Source organism: Macaca thibetana, chromosome 1 (genome assembly GCF_024542745.1).
Source record: "Macaca thibetana thibetana isolate TM-01 chromosome 1, ASM2454274v1, whole genome shotgun sequence".
NCBI lineage: Eukaryota > Metazoa > Chordata > Mammalia > Primates > Cercopithecidae > Macaca > Macaca thibetana.
Genome location: NC_065578.1, coordinates 108,184,406 through 108,205,230, shown reverse-complemented (window position 1 = coordinate 108,205,230; position 20,825 = coordinate 108,184,406). Strand labels below are relative to the sequence as shown.

Sequence of the window (20,825 nt, the reverse complement as noted above, 5' to 3'; positions counted from 1 at the left end):
TAATTATAATTGGTCACAAAAAAGATAAACACAGATAAAACACAGATAAAACACAAGGTCAACTCTATCTAAGTATGACAGTTCAAGGTTATAATCTAACAGGCATCAACAGTGGAACTTAACAAACCTTTAGAAATATGTACAAACCCATGAGGAACTACCTTAAAAAAATCGCGTCTTAGGCTAGGTGACAGCAAACTGTAACCCAATGCCTGCTTCTGTAGATGAAGTCATTTTCATTTTCCCATCAATACATCTGTTTATATACTGTCTATATGGCTGCTTCCCTACTAAATGGCAGAGTTGGGCAGTTGCAACAGAGACCATATAGGCTGCAAAGCCTAAAATATTTTCTATCTGGCCCTTAACAGGAAAAGTTTGCCTGCCTCTGTCTTAGGCAGTTAAATCTGTTAAGAAATAGCCGGCGGATCATGAGGTCAGGAGATCGAGACCATCCTGGCTAACACGGTGAAACCCTGTCTCTACTAAAAAATACAAAAAAAAACTAGCCGGGCGAGGTGGCGGGCGCCTGTAACCCCAGCTACTTGGGAGGCTGAGGCAGAAGAATGGCGTAAACCCGGGAGGTGGAGCTTGCAGTGAGCTGAGATCCGGCCACTGCACTCCAGCCCGGGCGACAGAGCGAGACTCCATCTCAAAAAAAAAAAAAAAAAAAAAAAAAAGAAATAGCCCAGACTGATTTTTTTTTTGAGACACAGTCTCGCTCCGTCATCTAGGCAGGAGTACGGTGGTGTGATCCTGGCTCACTGCAACCTCCATCTTTCAGGTTCAACTGATTCTCCTGCCTCAGCCTCCCAGTAGCTGGGACTAAAGGCATGTGTCACCACAACCGGCTAATTTTTTTTATTTTTAGTAGAGACAAGGGTTTCACCATGTTGGCCAGGCTGGTCTTGAACTCTTGACCTCAAGTGATCTGCCCGCCTTGGCCTCCCAAAATGCTGGGATTACAGGCATGAGCCACCATACCTGGTCTCTGAATTTTTCTTTCAAGTTTGAGTATTATGATTCTTACATTAGACATGCTACTTGTCAAATAAAAAATACATGTACTTACAAGTATACACCACAGTTTCTGGCATTGTAGCTCAAGAATAAGAATAGAAGTGTGATAGCTGATATTTGAATACCCACTACATTGTTAGGGACTGTGATAAGCACATAGATCCCTGAGTATTTAATCCCACAACCCTCAGAGGATGCAGTTATTTACTGCCCTCCTAAGTCGGTGCCACCTCCACACATACATGGCTCACTCATTTCTCCTGTCATAAATTGATAATTTCAATGTCCTCCAATTAACCCAACACTTGGCACTTCAGTTCCTAGACTTCCTCTGATTGAGTGTTCTCATCCTTCACTTCGGCATTAGCCATTTGGCTCCCATGATCATATTCTAGCCTCTTGTTCTCTCTATAGAAATGCCTCTTGCAGTTCTTTGCCCATTTTTGAATCAGGTTGGTTTTTGTTCAGTTTTAGGAGTTCTCTATATATTCTGGATATTAATCCTTTATTAGATATGTGATTTCCAAGTATTTTATGTTGAGTTGCCTTTTTACTGTTGATAATGTCCTTTGAGGCACAAGTTTTTAAGTCCATTTTGTCTATTTTGTTGTTGTTGTTCCCTGCTCCTTTGGTTTTATAACCAAGAAATCACTGCCAAACCCAATGCCATGAGGCTTTCCTTTTTTTTTTTCCTTTAGAGACAGGGTCTCACTCTGTGGCCTAAGCTAGAGCACAGTGACATGATCATGGCTCACTGCAGCCTTGAACTCCTAGACTCAAGTGATCCTCCCACCTCAGCCTCCTGCGTAGCTGGGACTACAGGTGTATGCCATTAAAAAAATTTTTTTATAGAGATGGGATCTCACTATGCTGCCCAGTCTGGTCTTGAACTCTTAGGTTCAAGCAATCCTCTCATCTTGGCCTCCCAAAGTGCTGGGATTACAGGTGTGAGCCACCACATGCTCCTCTTTAGTTTTATAGTTTTAGTTCTGATGCTTAGGTCTTTGATCCACTTTGAGTTTTGTATATAGTATTAGGTAAGGGTCCAACTTCATTCTTTTTGTATGTGGCTATCTAGTTTACCCAGAACCATTTGTTGATAAAACCATCCTTTCCCCCATGGAATGGTCTTGGCACCCCTGTTGTGTATCATTTGACCACACATGCAAAGTTTATTTCTGGGATCTGTATTCTGTTCCTTTGGTCTATATGTCTGTCTTTATGCCAGTACTGCACTGTTTTGATTAGTGTAGTTTTGTAATAACCTGAAATAAAAAAATGTGAGTCCTAAAGCTTTATTCTTAAGATTGTTTTGGATATTTGGAAGTCCCTTGAGGTTCCATATGAATTTTAGGAATTTTAGGCTATATTTTCTATTTCTGTAGGGGGAAAAAGCCATTTGGATTTTTACAGGGATTGCATTGAATTTGTAGGTCACTTTGGATAGTATCAAAATTTTAACATTAAGTCTTCTAATCCATGAACATGGGATATTGTTCCATTTGTTTTCTTTCATCTCTTTCAGCAATGTTTTGTGGTTTTCATTATACAAGTCTTTTGCCTCAATGATTAATTCCTAAGTACTTTATTTTTTTGATGCTATTTTAAATGGAATTTTATATTTCTTTTCAATTGTTCATTGTTAGTGTATAAACACACAACTGATTTTTGTGTTGATTTTGTATCATGCTATTTTGCTGAACTTGTTGATTACCTCTGTCAATTTTATTGATATTTTGTCCTTTTCGATGTGAATGCCTTTTTTTCTTTTTTGCCTAATTGCTTGAATTTCTAGTACCTCATTGAATAAAAGTGGCCAAAACCTGCATTCTGATCTTGTTCCTGATCTTGGAGGAAAGCTTTCAGTCTGTCACCATTGAGTATGATGTCAGCGGTGCATGTTTTGTATATGGCTTTTACTATGTTCTGGTAGTTTCCTACTGTTGCTAATTTTTAAGTTTTTATTATGAAAGAGTTTTGAATTTTGTCATTTTTTTTTCCTATATGTGTTTTTTCCCTTTTTTTTTTTTTTTTTTTTTTTTTTTGAGACGGAGTCTCGCTCTGTCGCCCAGGCTGGAGTGCAGTGGCCAGATCTCAGCTCACTGCAAGCTCCGCCTCCCGGGTTCCCGCCATTCTCCTGCCTCAGCCTCCCGAGTAGCTGGGACCACAGGCGCCGCCATTTCGCCCGGCTAATTTTTTGTGTTTTTAGTAGAGACGGGGTTTCGCCGTGTTAGCCAGGATGGTCTCGATCTCCTGACCTTGTGATCCGCCCGTCTCGGCCTCCCAAAGTGCTGGGATTACAGGCTTGAGCCACCGCGCCCGGCCTGTTTTTTCCCTTTATTCTGTTTATGTGTTACATTGATTGATTTTCACATGTTGAACAATCAATCCTTGTATCCTAGGAATAAATCCCACTTGGTCATGTTGTAAAATCCTTTTGATGTGCTGCTGAATTTGGATTGTAGTATTTTGTTGATTTTTGCATCTGGATTCATGAAGGATATTGATCTGTACTTTTCTTGTAGTGTCTGTCTGGCTTTGGTATTGGCAATACTGGCCTCATAGAATGAGTTATGAAGTATTCCTTTATTTTCAGTTTTTGGAAGGAACAGTTTGAGAAGGCATAGTGTTAGTTCTTTAAATGTTTGATAGAATGCACCAGTAAAGATATCAGGTCCAGGGCTTTTATCAAGAGGTTTTTGATTACTGATGCAACCTCCTTACGATGGGTGTATTTTCTGTTTCTTCATCATTTGTTCTTGGTAAGTTTGTGTTTCTAGTAATTTGAATGTTTTTAAAATTAGTCTATCTAGCTAAAAGTTTGTCAATTTTGTTAATCTATTTTTCAAAACGTTTTGGCTTCATTGATTTTCTCTATTTTTTTTCTGTTCTGTATTTTATTTATTTCTGCTATAATCTTTATTTTTCTTTCTTTCCTTCTGCTAGTTTAGGGTTTTGTTTGTTCTTCTTTTTCTAGTTCCTTAAGTTGTAAAGTGAAGTTGTTGACTTGAGATCTTTTGTCTTTTTTTATTGTAAACATTTATGGCTATGAATTTCCCCCTTGGCATTGCCTTTGCTATGTCCCATACATTTTTGTATGTTTATTTTTATTTGTCTCTATTTTATAGTTTCCATTGTGATTTCTTCTTTGATGGATTAGTCGTTTAAGAGTGTTTAATTTCAGGCCGGGCGCGGTGGCTCAAGCCTGTAATCCCAGCACTTTGGGAGGCCGAGGCGGGTGGATCACGAGGTCAGGAGATCGAGACTATCCTGGCTAATATGGTGAAACCCCGTCTCTACTAAAAATACAAAAAACTAGCCGGGCGTGGTGGCGGGCGCCTGTAGTCTCAGCTACTTGGGAGGCTGAGGCGGGAGAATGGCGTGAACCCGGGAGGCGGAGCTTGCAGTGAGCCGAGATCACGCCACTGCACTCCAGCCTGGGAGACACAGCGAGACTCCGTCTCAAAAAAAAAATAAAATTAAAAAAAAAAAAAAAAAAAAAAAAAAAAAAAAGAGTGTTTAATTTCCACAAATTTGTGAGTTTTTCCTGTTTTCCTTCTGTTATTGCTTATTTTATCCTTTGGGGTCAGAGAAGGTACTTTATATGATAGTTATCTTTTAAATCTGTTGAGAATTTGTGGCCTAACATATGGACTGACCTGAAAAATGTTCCATGTGCACTTCAGAAGAATGTGCACACTGCTGTTGTTGGGTCAAGTGTGCTATATGTGCACATTAAATCTAGTTGGTTTACTGTGTATTCAAGTCCTTTTCCTCACTTATCTTCTAGTTGTCCTATCCATTAATGAGCATACGATATTGAATTCCGCAACTATTTTTGTAGAACTGTCCATTTCTCCCTTCAATTCTGTTAATTTTTGCTTCATAGATCTTGATGGTTTGTTATGTATCTTTAGCATTCCTTGAATCTACTGGGACCACTGCTAATTTTTACTTTCACACCTTTCATTTCTTTATTTCCCTTCTTACAGCCTAGATTCTAAAGTCCATTATTAAAATCACTTCCTGGCACATGTCTTCAACTACCATTCTCTCCCCTAAATCCCATTCTCCTGGCAAAATATCAGTCTTGATTTATCTCTCTGCTTCAAGCAGCTGGTTATGACTGGATAAATACACAATTGCATTCAACCAGTTTTACTTCCAGTGACTGTGAACCTCAGGTGGGTTCTTTCCACAGCACAGTATTCTTAATACTTTCCCCTAGTTTCAGTTTCTCTAAGTCATCTATTTCCCACTTCCTTTCTCTTCAAATTTGTAGGGCTCCCCAACCCCAGTCTTAACTAATGACTACTTCTTTCTTTGGTGAGACAATAAAAGCATCCAGAGAGAATTCCTACTTGCTCCCATCTCCAAATGCATACTCTGCTTTCCCTCTCTCACCTACACAAAAACTGTGTTCTTCAGTTACCCCAGACTTACCTACATCACTGACTCTTCTCTACTTGACCGTTTCCACCTGTAAACTATGTTATCACCCCAAAAAAGAAAAGAAAAAACCACATTTGCCTTGTATTTCTTTTCTAGCTAATGGTCCATTTAACCCATTAAAGTTTTCTATATTTACTATCTCCCCTTTCACACTTCCCATTTTCCCACCCCACTCAATCCTTTGTCCCCACCATACCACTGAAACAGTATCTTTCAAAATTATTTATAATCTCCATGTTATCAAATCTAGTAGTTATCATCTGACTCAGGTTCTTAGCAACATTTGCCACAGTTGAGCACTGCTTAAGATACACTCTTCACTTGATTTCCACCACACCACACCTCACCCCACCCCACCCCAGCCCACCCTCGGGGTATCCTTCCAACTCTCTGGCTGTTGCTGCTTTGCCAGCTCATCTTCCTCCATCTAACTAGTAGACTTTGAAATGCTCAGGGCTTAGTCTTCCTGTCCTATTCTTTAGGTAATTTCTTCCCAGGGCTTTAATACCAGCTATATGCTGATGCCTCCCAAGTTTACATCTCCCTTGGGCTCCAGATTTCACATCAAATTGCCTATTTAACACCTCTACTTCATTGTCTATACCAGTCACACCTGCCATTCCTTGAACTGGCTAACAGTTTACCAAATTTAACATGTCTAAAACAGAACTCTTGCCTTTTGTCTCCAAACTTGCTTCTCCTCTAGTCATCTCCATTTCAGTAAATAGAACCATTCATTTCTCAGTTATTCAAGGTATAAGTAATCTTTGATTCTCTTTCCCTGAAACCCTCTACCCAATTTATTAAGACATCCTGCCAACTAACCATAATATATAACTGATATAATAACTAATAATGTAGCCCTACGCTGACTACTCACAGTTACCACTCTAGTTCACATCACCAGTATTTTTTGCCTGCATTGCCATACTATCTTCCTAGCTGGTTTTCATACTAACACCCTTGCCACTCTACATTCTTCCATCAGTAGCCAGGATCCTCTTTGAGGATACTCCCAGTACTTTCTTAATACATCTAAAACACAAGACTTTATCATGGCCTCCAAGAGCCTAGATGATCTAGGCCCTGATTACTTCTCCATCCTCATTTTGTGCGACTCTTCCCTTCCCCTACCCATCCCATGCCAGTCACATTTGCCATTCCTTGAACTGGCTAAGCTTTTATATCCAAGAGGGGACTTGCTGCCTCTGCATGGAATACTCTTTCTCTAGATAGTCACATGGCTGACTGCTTCACTGCATTCAGGTCTCTGTTCAAATGACAATCTAGAAAGGTCTTCTCTAACCACCCTACCTAAAACAGACACTCCCCCTACCACCAACACCTTCGCTTATCCACTACCCCTTTATCCTCCTTTAAAGTTCTTCATAGCAAGTATGATTACCTAATACAACACACATACACACACATACTCTCTCTCTCTATACACACACACACACACACACACACACATGCACTTGTCTCTCCTAAAATGTAAGATCCTTTAAAAATCAAGTGTGTTCTCAATGCCTAGAATAGCACCTGAAACATAATTGGTGTTCAATAATTTTTTACTGAATGAGGGACAATAATAACTCTCTAATAAAAAATAAGCCCTTCCTGAATGAGAATTATAACACTGCCAATGTTCTCAGTGGCATCTGAGCTGTATGCAGAATGAAAAAAACATACAGACATACTTGACATTTTACAAGGATGTCAAAGAAATCTTCATCAGCCTCTTTGTTGTCATTAGTCATCAGGTGGCTAAGTACCGACTGGCTGTTGTTTTGTGTTAGACGAAGCCCTGGCAAATTACTGAAACTAGCCCTCTGGTCATCCAGACGACGGCTCTGTGAGCTGGCAAGAAGATCTAAAAACTCATCCGTGTTGGGGGATACCACAGGAACAGACGGTGCTAAGAATAGTAGAAGAAAGCGAAAGGTTAAAAAAAAAAAAAAAAAAACAAAAAAAACCTAAGCACATTTATTATATATACCTAGATCTTTTCAGCCTTGCCAGTCCCAATACCTGCCCTGCCCTCCTGCTATAGCGCTGACACGGATGGGCTTTGGCTAGATGGGTGTGGTTTTTACTGGCGGGAGGGAAAAATGAACCCTAGAGTACTTCAAATGACCCACTTGGGGGTTATTCAGATTTGGCTATATTTCTCTATTTAACGCTCACTCAAAATGTAACTATATGTGACCAGATTTCAGAAGGTGAATAAACTGTTTTTCTTACATAATTTCTCAGACCAGGATGTGTGGGACAGTGTTTTTTATTCTAGGCCCTGGATACAAATCATTTAGTAAACTAACAGTTAAGTGCTGCTGGCAAGTCTTGGTCTATGGTATAAGAAGTCTTCTGGTAGCTGAAATAGAAAAATATAAGCAACCTATTTTAGTCCTTTCTAACTCAGCCAGGCCTTAGCCTCAGCCTTAGCCACAGGTTCCTCTTCAGTCTGTCTTTGTTTTTCTTTCTTAATTCAGATACGAAGTATTGACATTTTATATATAATCATAAAGTATGTATAACTACTTTTCTTCCTCATTTGTATTTTTAAAAGTTATATTAAGGCTGGGCATGGTAGCTCATGCCTGGAATACCAGCACTTTGGGAGGCTAAGGCAGGAAGATCACTTGAGGCCAGGAGCTTGAGACCAGCCTGGACAACATAGCAAGACCTCATCTCCACAAAAAATAAAAATAATTAGCCGGGCATGGTGGTGTGTGCCTGGAGTCCCAGTTACTTGGGAGGCTGAGGTAGGAGGACCACTTGAGCCCAGAAGCACAAGGCTGCACTGACTATGATCATGGCCTGGCACTCCAGCTTGGCTAACAGCAAGATCTCGTCTCAAATAAATAAATAAAATCAGATTTTATTTTTATATATTTTTTAGACATAGGCTTTAACTATGCTGCCCAGGCTGCAGTGCGGTGGCTATTCACAAACACGATCATTGCACACTATAGCCTCAAACTCCTGACCTCAAGTGATCCTCCCACTTCAGCCTCCCAAGTAGCTGAGATTACAGGCGTGCACTACCACACCTGGCTCACAGTCACATTTCCACAACAGATTTTTCAAAGAAAACTAGGGAGGTAGTATAATATAGTTAGTAGAAGGCACATTGGACTAAAAACACAGATATACGTAAGGGAACTGAAAAAACCTTGTTTGAACTGTATAATAGCAGCATTTCGGATATACCTGGATTCAGGCTCATTTATTATATCTCTTATGATGGGAACTCAATTCTCAGAAATAAACCACAAGAATATCAAAGAGAACTATTAAAATCGGGGGAGAAACAGAGATGACTTACTTTTTAGCATCATTTTGGGGGGAGTGGAAGAAGTTGTTGTTGAAGCTGTATGGGAGTTCTTTTCTTGCAAGCAACATCTCTGATCATCCATCCTATTGCTTTGAAATCGGCTTAATAAGTCAAAGAACCCTTCATCTCCAATAGCATCTGCACTGATTTTCTAAAATATTGAGAGGAAGTCTAGTTCATTTGAATATTCCAGTATTATTTTTAGATCATCAGTGAACATCATGATGCATTTAAATGCAAAAGGTAAAGGATGAGGATTAAAAATGAGAATTGACATTTTGAAAAAGAATACAAGATGGCAAATATTGGTAATAAAATCTTATTTTAATCCAACTAACAAAAAGCACTTCTAGTTTTTAATTCCTGTATTTCTGAAGCTAAAGAAACATACCTCAGACGTAACAGAACCACTACAGATACTGAATTATGCAAACACTGGTGATACAGGCCTGTACTTCAGGCTCTGCATTCAGTTCTAAACATTCTACAGTGGAATTTAAGTACACTTACCTCTTTGTAAGAGCTGTCTAAGAAAGAAAACAAGGGTATTTTCCTACCATAGTGATTTCTAAGGTCTTTTTATTATACTTAGATTTGAAGACCCTGAAAAAATACAAACTTCAAATAAATGAATATTTGTGAGGAGAGCAAGATCTATATTTATACTTCATTTGGAAGGCTTCAAAACTGAAATGATTAATGCAATGTTTAATACAAGTAATTATTTTAATTTTTTCATAATGATGTATTATAATAGAGGCACATATACAAAAAATGTTATGGGCCTGAGGAGGAGAGAAGAACTAATTTTTAGGAGAAACAGGGAAAATTTCATAGCATGTATTTGTGTTGGCTCCTTAAGAATGAATAGACATTTGGAGGTGAGAGATGTTTCATACTGGTTAATATGCAATAGTATTCAATTGATGATGAACTGAAGGGTAGGGGTAGGTATAGAGGAGGGAAGAGGCCTTTGTATGCAATACTAACAAATGTAGACTTTATCCTATGTGAAATAAGATGAGCACTGGCAATAGTCAATTTTAAGCAGTTTTGTTTAGCGATAATAAATGAAGGCAGGGAGGTCAGTTCAGGTACCTATTGAAGTCTAGGTAAGAGAGTAAGTACTAGGCTAAGACATGGTAGCAGATTTTTTTTTTTTTTTTTTTTTTTTTGCGGAATCTCGCTCTGTCATCCAGGCTGAAGTGCAGTGGTATGATCTTGGCTCACTGCAACCTCTGCCTCCCAGGTTCAAGTGATTCTCCTGCCTCAGCCTCCTGAGTATCTGGGACTATAGGTGCATGCCACCACACCTGGCTAATTTTTGTATTTTTTGTACAGTCAGGGTTTCACCATGTTGGCCAAGCTGGTCTTGAACTCCCGACCTCAGGTGATCTGCCTGCCTTGGCCTCCCAAAGTGCTGGGGTAGCAGATATTTTTTAAAAGGGGTGAGGGTGAGAGCAGATCTGAGGGACACAGTAGATTTGATGTGGTTAGTGAAAGAGGGAATCTTGCACGACACTGGGGTTCCTGGCTTAGGGACAGAGTAAATGGTATCCCTTTAACTGGGACAAGGAAAACAGGAGTGATTAAGAGAAGTTTTTAACATGTTAAATTTGAGGTTTGGGAATGATATATACATAAGCCACAGTCAAATGTGTTAATTACCAACAAAAGACTTTTTCCTAGGAGCAAAAAAGCCTAGAATTAAAGACTGAACGTAAAAATATATATGGCTCCAAAAGTATGGGCATTTTCAGTTGAGCTAAGTGAGCTTAGTTAAGACCCCAAACTTTGAACAAAGGCGTGACTTCCTTGAATTCCAGTCCTGCTCTAGATCTACAAAAATATCCCTGAATTTATATATACCCCATAAGTTTTAATTTTATTAGTCATAGCTATCCCAGAAAAGCTATGTAAGAAACCACTGATAAAAATCGAGGCATTCTATAACAATACCACAGACTTGGGGGAAAGAAATTGAGACAAAAGACACTACAAGGATATAAGTATAAATGAAATGCTGACAAAAGAAATCTCTAACTTAAAACAAAAAGGTTAACTTTTTTTTCAAAGGCTCTCATTGCTGGAAAAATTGATTTTATTAATTTTACTCTTTTGAAGACAGTCTCACTCTGTCGCCCAGGCTGGAGTGCAGTGGCACGATCTCGGCTCACTGCAACCTCCAACTCCTGGGTTCAAGCGATTCTCCTGCCTCAGCCTCCTGAGTAGCTGGAATTACAGGCATGTGCCATCACACCCAGCTATTTTTTGTATTTTTAGTAGAGACGGGGTTTTGCCATGTTGGCCAGGTTGGTCTTGAACTCCTGACTTCAAGTGACCTGCCTGCCTTGGCCTCCCAAAGTGCTGAGATTACAGGTATGAGCCACCGTGCCCAGCCAATTTTATTTTTTAATTTTTTTTGAGATGGGGTCTCACTCTGTCACCCAGGCTGGAGTGCAGTGGTGCAATCTCAGCTCACTGCAACCTCTGCGTCCCAGGCTCAAGCAGTCCTCCCACCCCAGTCTTCTGAGTAGCTGGGACCACAGGTGTGTGCCACCACACGCAGATAATTTTTTGCATTTTTGGTAGAGATGGGGTTTCACCATGTTGGCTAGGCTGATCTCGAACTCTTAAATCCAGAAGATCTACCCACCTTTGCCTCCCAAAGTGCTGGGATTACAGGCATGAGCCACTGCGCCTGGCAGATAAATGGATTTGATAATATGAAGTACCTTCTTTGTAATTTACTTTGATACTTTTACCAGATTATAGGGTAGCTGGATTTGAGATTTCCCTGATACTGATTGTCAGTAAACCCATCATATTTTTATTTCTAAATAAATTAAATAAACTGTTTGCCATGCTCATTTTTCTCTTTTTTTTTTTGAGACAGGGTCTTGCTCTGTTGCCCAGGCTGGAGTGTAGTGGCATGATCTCAGCTTACTGCAACCTCCACCTCCTGGGCTCTGGGACCATAGGCACATACCACCATACCCGGCTAACTTTTTATTTTTTGGTAGAAACAGTTTCACCATGTTGCCCAGGCTCATTTTTCATCAAAAGTTTGTAATTCTATCATTACAGTTTCAATAATATGATTAATAGAAGTAGATGCTAACAGACACTCTTCATTCTAAATTAATATTTAAAAATTCTTGAGCATCTGAATTTAATTTGTTCTGCCTTCTGAGCTGAGTAGGGGGTGGTTTTACTGGGAGACAATGCAGTGAAATAACTGGTAGTATTTTTGCAAACAACAGTGACTCAAATAAATAATTATTGGCCAAGCGCAGTGCTTCACATCTGTAATCCCAGCACTTTGGGAGGCCAAGGCAGGCAAATCACTTGAGGTCAGGAGTTCGACACCAGCCTGGCCAACATGGTGAAACCCTGTTTCTGCTAAAAATATAAAAATTAGCTGGGCATGGTGGTGCGCACCTGTAATCCCAGCTACTTGGGAGGCTGAGGCAGGAGAATCGCTTGAACCCGGGAGGCAGAGGTCGCAGTGAGCCGAGATTGCGCCACTGAACTCCAGTCTGGGTGACAGAGCAAGATTCAATCTCGAGAAAAAAAAAACAAAAAGAAAAATAATTATTGTCCAATACAAGGGAGCAACTTATCTACTAAGACAGTAATTACCATTTCTAATTTTGAAGAAGATAGAAAAGATAGGGAAATATGAATACAAAGGTATTTTATATTACATGTCTAATTTAAATTACTAAAAATTCAGTATGAATACAAGAAAACCCAAATGTTGGTACTCAAAACACAATACTCAAAAACTTAAACGTACCCTCTGAGAATCTGGAATTCGGTGGTCAATAGAATTACTGGCATCTTGGAGAACTTTAGTGGAGGAATTCGTTTTGTATTTTTTCCCCTTCAGTCTGTTGACAAAGAGTAGCTTTGCAGAAGGTTTGGCAATAAGAGGTTTTTGCTTAGCAAGAATTTCACTGTTCCAGTTCTGTATCTACAAAATTATAAATGGAAGGTAGGTGAAAAAACACCTCCAAATCCCCAGCTCTCTTCTGGTTTCCCATAATATTAACCTGACATACTCACTTATTTACTACTGGGGGAGAGAGGAAGAATTTTAGATCTCTTTAAAAATATCTTTTTTAGTATATTGCACTATTTTCAAGATCTTGTACCAAATGCATACTGTGGATTTCTCATTATCAAAACATTAAAATGCTGGTTTTTAAAGAACCTATGAATAAGAAAGCAAGGTTTGCCAAAACCTTATAAAGTATGAACGGTCAGAGAAGGAGCCAAAGTTTTACTCTAGACGTGAGTTACTTAAAAATATGTTACAACTGGAATTTTTGGATGTATGTAGAATTTTTAAACATAAAAATTAATATTTGAAACATAGCAGTAATTTTTAAAAAATAAAACAGTACTGTTTTTACTAATACCGTACTAAATTCTCAATAGGCAAAACCAATTTATAAAGGTCTAGATCTGATGTAAATACACAACCTACAAATAACAAAATAACATTTATTGAGTACAGGGGAAAAATATGCACTACATACAATAGCTCTGACATTTGCAGCTTTAACATTCAGTCTTAAATGTTTATAATTAAGTCTAAAGGTTCATGCTATGTAATAATTTTAGTTACACACAGTTTTTCATAGGTAAAATTACAGTCAAATGCACAGACTTTAAGTCTATGATTGGAAGCCATATAACCCCTACTCCAATCAATACATAGAACATTTCCACCAATCCAGAAAAGTGCCCCATGAGGCACAAACTGAAATAAACGTACAGGGGAGTGAGACATGTAGCTGGGGATGGTGGCTCACACCTATAATCCCAGCTACTCAGGAGGCTGAGGCAGGAGGATTGCTTGAGCCCAGGAATTTGAGGCTAGCCTGGACAACATAGTGAGAACCCATTTATATATATATAGAGTGTGTGTGTGTGTGTGTGTATGTGTATATATATATATACGTATATAAATACATTTGTTGGTTTTTTTTTTCTTCTTTTTCTGTTGCCAGGCTGGAGTGCAGTGGTGCAATCTCAGCTCACTGCAAGCTCCACCTCCCAGGTTCAAGTGATTCTCCTGCCTCAGCCTCCCGAGTAGCTGGGACTACAGGTGCCCACCACCACGCCCGGCTAATTTTTTGTATTTTTAGTAAAGACAGGGTTTCACCACGTTGGCCAGGATGGTCTCGATCTCTTGACTTTGTGATCCACCCACCTTGGCCTCCCAAAGTGCTGGGATTACAGGCGTGAGCCACCGCGCCAGGCCTTGTTGCTGTTTTTAAAACATGTGGTTAGTAAGTGAACCAAGCCATCGATTCCTTTTCACATACACATTATAAGGGGAAATTATTTACTACAGTGGATTTCATGGTCTATTGTTTAGAGAAAAGGAAAATGGTCCTTGATGTGAGAACATAAAACTGTACCCAAAACCCAAGAAGAAAAATTAAAAATGTTCCTTATATATTTATTTGAACTTCTCAACAATACTGAAAACAAGAATACAGGGCGAAGCAATTCCCTTTTTCCTTATGTATGCTTCTTTACTTTGTTGAGAATAATGAAATAATGAATTATTTGACAGCTTTATTATGAGGAAAAGAAACCAATACAAAGAACTAATTACACTTAAACATATTTTAAATTAAGGATAGAATTTTATCACTTGGCTCTTGGAGAATTACAAGGTCAAATCTGGTCAGCTTCTTACATAACACTGTTAGTACCACTACATAGGTAGGCAGAAGATAGCAAATTAATTTTGCTACTTATTAGTATGTTCCTAAAAGAAGAAAGTAGACAAAAATTGCCTTAAAAGCTTTTAAAAAATAATTTGTGGATTTAACAAATTTATATTTGAGAGCCACTCACAAAGAAAAGCTGGACATTTGGAAAAATCACAAAGTCCTTTAAAAATTACTAGAGTTTCCAAATAACTGTGAATTGCTGGAATAAAAATATCTTGGATATGATTCTAACACAATTAGATTTTGGTTTTTTGAAGACTATTCACACATAAACTATCACTATTGAAAAAGCATATGTTATTGTTATAATGATAGGGCAGAAGAATATTTAATGGCATGGAAAGATGTTCCTTTTCTTTTTTTTTTTTTTTTTTCCAGAGACAGGGTCTCACTCTGTTACCCAGGCTGGAGTCCAGTGACACAATCATGGCTTATTGCAACCTCTGCATCCCAGGCGCAAACGATACTCCTGCCTCAGCCTCCCAAGTAGCTGGGACTACAGGCATGGCATGCAACATCAAGCCTAGCTAATTTTTCTATCTTTTTTTTTTTTAATTGTAGAGACAGGGTTTCACCATGTTGCCCAGGCTGGTCTCAAACTCCGGGGTTCAAGTGATCTGCCTGCCTCGGCCTCCCAAAGTGTTAGGATTACAGGCATGAGCCACTGCGTCCAGCTGGAAAGACGTTCTTGATAGATTACCACATATTAGAAAATAGTGTCTATAACATCCATATGAAAATGCCAGATGAATAGATGCCAAAATAACTGTAGTTACCATCAGGAGGCAGGATTACTGATTATCTTTATTTCTGTATTGAAATTTTCTAAAGTTGCTGTAATGAAGATATTTTATAAAAAGTATTTTTAAAAATATACCACAGCTGGCACAGTGGTTCACACCTATAATACCAGCAACTCAGGCGGCTGAGGCAGGATGATTGCTAAAGGCCAGGAGTTCAAGACCAGTTTAAACAACACAGTGCGAGACTCTGTCTCTGAAAAAACTTAGCCAGGCATGATGATGTACACCCATAGTCCCAGTCTCAGCAAGACTCCATCACGAAAAAAAAAACAAAAACATAAAAGAACGAGAACCTTTTTTTTTTTTTTTTTTTTGAAACAAGTCTCGCTCTGTGGCCAGGCTGGAGTGCAGTGGCGCGATCTCAGCTCACAGAAACCTCCGCCTCCCTGGTTCAAGCGATTCTTCTGCCTCAGCCTCCCGAGTAGCTGGGACTACAGGAGTGCACCATCACACCCAGCTAACGTTTGCATTTTTAGTAAAGACAGGGTTTCACCGTGTTGGCCAGGATGGTCTCGATCTCCTGACCTCATGATCCACCCACCTTGGCCTCCCAAAGTGCTGAGATTACAGGCGCGAGCCTCCGCGCCCGGCTGAGAGCCTATTTTGACAATGTAATATTCAGTTCAAAGGAAATGGAAGAAAGTAGTCTTGATGTGTTCTTCAATAACCTGTTTCTAATTATGAAGTCCCTTCCCTTTTACTATGCACCCCTCTCCCCCAAGAAAAAGCCTAAGGAAGATGTATCTTCAACACAAAGTACTTGTTCAAAAAAAAAAAAAAAGCTTTTCAAGAATGCAGCTAGAAGAACAACTCTCCTTTTGATCATAAATTTCATTTATCTTGGCAATAAAGTTGCTATGTAGTTGGGAAAAAAAGGTTGTCCTTTTGATCTTCCTGATCTAATTAAAAAAAAAAAGTAATACATTTACTTGGTAAATGATTCAAATAGTTCAAACTGGTATATAAAGTATTTCTAGCCTAACCCACTCAGTCCTCTTCCCAGAAGAAATCACTGTTAGCCTGTTTCTTACATCTTATTCCAGAAATGTTTTAGGAATCTACAAAGGAAATATATGCATGTATTTTTCTTAAACAGATGGCAGCATACTGTACGCATTCTTTTTGCACTATACTTTTTCTGATTTTTTTTTACAGGCAACTTTTAAAGTGATATCTATATAGGGCAAGCCTTATTTAAATTATTTCATTAAATGAAAAGTTACTAAAACATTTTATAATAGTTCATGAAATTTAAAATATAAAACCTGTCACCCACCTTTTCTGGTGTTAACTTCATAAGTTCCATATTTTCCATACTGTGCCGGCGTCCCAACTTGGGGCGTACACCTTTGTTTAAAAAAAATTAATTCAAATAAACCAGGGAGCCCTTAAGAGTACAAGTTCAGCATCATTACATTATTCAGTTCTAAAATCTGATACACAAACCCATATGGAAGGAGAAAACCTGTACAAATATGTATTCTTCTAAGAATAATGATTTTCCATACCAGCTACACAAAAATAGAATATACATTCCCCTCTAAAATGCTTTGATGTAAGGAAGTTACATTTTGGTTGGAAACTAACATTACCCCTTAATTTGAAAAAGGCATTTTATAGTAACTGGTTTTATACTATCCACACAGTTTCAAAAATAACAAACTGTAGAGCGGTTTATTCCTTATAACAACATAAGGAAAAGGCTGTAGGCCTTCAATTGTGTGAAAAGAATCAAAATAGCATCCCCACTACCACGCTGTTATTCCTTTCTAGGTCACCCCTTTCCATTTTAAGATCTCATTAGATGACAGACTTACTGCCAGTCAGAAAACAAGTAAACAAGGCCTTAAATTTTTTTCAGTAAAGTTATTAAATATAGAGAATTTCCATATCCATTTAATCTTTTAAAATATTAGGCAATATTTTAAAAGGCATAAGAAATACCTAATACCCAGCTTAAAAAATGAAACATTACAAACACATTAAACTCCCCTTGTATAACTCCCCTCATAATTTACCTTGTCTTCCCTGTGCTTTTATGCATTTTCATTACAAATGCATGTATTTCTTAGCAATACAGCATGTGTGGGTTTTGAAACACTTATAAATGGTATCATACTGTATGTATTCTGCAACCAGCTTTGAGAAACCTTATATTTGTGAGATTCATCCAAGTTGCCATGTATACCTTAATTCATTTTCATTGCCATTTTTGGCAAGGGCTTTTTATAATAACTGGTTTATACTATCCACACCGTCTCAAAAATAACAGACTGTAGAGTGGACTAGGAAATTATCCATTTTACTAGTGATAGATATTTGGGTTGCTTCCAATTTTTTGCTATGATAAGCACACTACAGATATTCTTGGGAATGTCTCTCAGTGTACATGAACAAGCATTTCTTCCAGTTTGGTGGTTATCAGGAGTATATAACTGGGAGCAGAACAGGAATGGAACAGCTGGATCATACATTGGCGTATCTTTAACTTCACCAGAATGTTGCTGGATTGTACTTCAGGGTACACCAATTTCTATCCCATCAATACCATATCCACACAGTTTCATATAATAGTTTTATATGAAACTATTTCATATAATCCATATAAGAGTTTCCATTACCCTGCATCATTTTAATACTGGTAGTAATTTTTGTTTACCTCATAAGTTTCTAATAGTACTCCACTGTGATTTTTGCTGATGAGATGAAGTTAAGTATCTTCTATTTATGGGCTATTTGTGTACTGTTCGTCACTTTTGCCCCCCCGTGCCCTCCACCCCTATTTTTTTTTAAATAGAGACAGGGTTTCACCATGTTGACCAGGCTGGTCTGGAACTCATGACCTCAAGTGATCTGCCCACCTTGGACTCCCAAAGTGTTGGGATTACTTGCGTGAGCCACCATCCCTGGCCAGCCCCCATCTCTTTTTTTGAGAAGGGGTCTTGCTCTACTGCCCAGGCTGGAGTGCAGTGGTACAATCATGGCTCACTGCAGCTTTGACCTCTTGGGCTCAAGCGATCCTCCCACCTGAGCCTACCAAGTAGCTGGGACTATAGGCATGCAACACCATTTCCAACTTTTTTTTTTTTTTTTTTTTTTTGATACAGAAAGGGGTCCTATATTGTCCAGGCTGGTCTTGACTGCTGGATGCAAGCGATCCTCCTGCCTCAACCTCCCAAAGTGCTGGGATTACAGGCGTGAGCCACTGCACCTCTCCTGCATCATCACTATTACTGCTCTAAATCTGTCTTTCACATTTAAATCCTTAATCCATCAATAATTCATTTTTATGTGAGATTATTTTCCATATATGCAAGGAATATAGGCTCTCTACTTGATTCCACTGGTCTATTTGTTTGTCTTTATGCCAACAGCACACTGTCTTATTACTTATATCTGTAAAGAAAGCACTTTTCATGTCCTTAGGAATGTTTTGGTATTTCTCAGAACTTTTTTGTTTCATATAAACTTGTGAATAACTTCATGAAGTTCCATAAAATAATTGTGATGTGTTTGGCAGTGCACTTAATTTTTATCAATCTGAGAAGAACCAAAATCTTTTATAAAATTTTGTCAGCCGGGCATGGTGGTGCATGCCTGTAATCCCAGCACTTTGGGAGACTGAGGTGGGCAGATCCCTTGAACTCATAAGTTCGAGACTAGCCTGGGCAACATGGGAAAACCCCATCTCTGCCAAAAAATATAAAAATCAGCCAGACGTGGTGGCGTGTGCCTATAGTTCCAGCTACTCAAGAGGCTGAGGTGGGCAGATTGCTTGAGCCTGGGAGGTAGAGGCTGCAGTAAGCTGAGATGGCTCCACTGTGCTCCCGCCTGGTGACAGAGTAAGAGCCTGTCTTGGGGGGAAAAAAAAATTGTCTTCCCACTTGAGTATGATTTATCATCCATCAATTACTGAGAGAGATGTGTTAAAATTTCCCATTATAACTGTAGATTTTCCCATTTCTTTAATTTTGCTTTATGCACGTTAAGGCCTTGTTATAAAGGCCTACTAAGCCCAGACGCATTTAATGCATGTATCTTCCTGGTGAATTGAACTGTTAATCACTGTTAAGCACCACTGTAAAGTGACCTTCATTTACGTTTTTGTTTTTTTTGAGATGGAGTCTCACTGTGTTGCCCAGGCTAGAGTGCAGTGGTGTGATCTCGGCTCCCTGCAACCTCCACCTCCTGGGTTCAAGAGATTCTCCTGCCTCAGCTCCTGAGTAGCTGGGATTACAGGGCGCTGCCACCACCCCCAGCTAATGTTTGTATTTTTAGTAGAGACGGGGGTCTCACTATGTTGGCCAGGCTGGTCTCGAACTCCTGATCTCAAGTGATCCACTGGCCCCAGCCTCCCAAAGTGCTGGGATTACAGGCGTGACTTACCACACTCAGCTGACCTTCTTCATTTCTAGTAAGACCCTTTGCCTTAAAGTACATTTTATCTGCTATTAACATAGCTATACTGGCTGTCTTTTGGTTAGTTTTTGCATGGCGAATCATCTATTCTTTTACTTTCAGGCTTATTATATCCTTATATTATATATTTCTCTTGCAAGTAGTGTGTAGTTGCATTTTATTCTTTCTCCAATCTGCTACTGTGTCTTATAAATGGAACATTTTCATTTAATAGTACTATTAAATGAAATATATTTAACAGATTTGGATATTTGGGTGATTTTCTCTTTCCTATGTTCATTGGTGAATTACATTAATTGATTTTCTAATGTTGAATCCACTTGAATTTTTTTTTGAGACAGAGTCTCTCTCTGTGGCCCAGGGTGGAGTGCAGTGGCGCTATCTCGGCTCACTGCAACCTCCACCTCCCGGGTTCAAGTGATCCTCCTGCCTCAGCCTCCTGAGTAGCTGGGACTACAGGCGTGTACCACTGTGGCCTGCTAATTTTTGCATTTTTCAGTAGACACAGGGTTTCACCATGTTGGTCAGGCTGGTCTCAAACTCCTAACCTTGTCATCCACCTGCCTCAGCCTCCCAAAGTACTGGGATTACAGGGGTGAGCCACTGTGCCCTGCTCCCTGTTTGTTTTTAAATACAATGCTGGATTTGCTTTGCTAATATTTTGTAAAGATTTTTACATCTTATGTTCATGAGTAAGGCTGGCCCGTAATTTACTTTTCTTGTATTGTTCTTATCTAGTTTGGATATCAAGGTTATGGTTCTCAGAAAGATTGATAAAAGTATTTCTACTTATTCAGTTGCCTACACAATTTTTGTGTAAGGTATTGTAATTAGTTTTCTTAAGTGGCTGGTTTACCTCACTTGTAAAATAATCTGAGCCAGGTATTTTCCTAGTGGGAAGATTTTAAATTACTGATCTAATTTCTGTATAATTTTAGCGATTAGCAAACCATTCACATTACATTTTACCATTGGATCAGTTTTGGTAACTTGTTTTTCCAGAAATTGCCCATTTCTCCTAGATTTTCAAATATTTTGTCA

General features: G+C 38.9%; 1 protein-coding gene across 3 annotated transcripts in view; it reads right to left on the bottom strand.

Annotated features, from left to right (window-relative positions):
- Positions 1–20,825, bottom strand: part of GPSM2 (G protein signaling modulator 2) — a 56,448-nt gene that overhangs the window by 982 nt on the left and 34,641 nt on the right. For all 3 annotated transcript variants that reach the window (XM_050745849.1, XM_050745862.1, XM_050745852.1), the window contains 4 exons: positions 16,642–16,712; positions 12,609–12,785; positions 8,801–8,960; positions 7,173–7,390 (listed from right to left, as the gene is read on the bottom strand). In XM_050745849.1, coding sequence (XP_050601806.1) covers positions 7,173–7,390; positions 8,801–8,960; positions 12,609–12,785; positions 16,642–16,712 — 626 coding nt within the window. The remainder of the gene's footprint in view (positions 1–7,172; positions 7,391–8,800; positions 8,961–12,608; positions 12,786–16,641; positions 16,713–20,825) is intronic.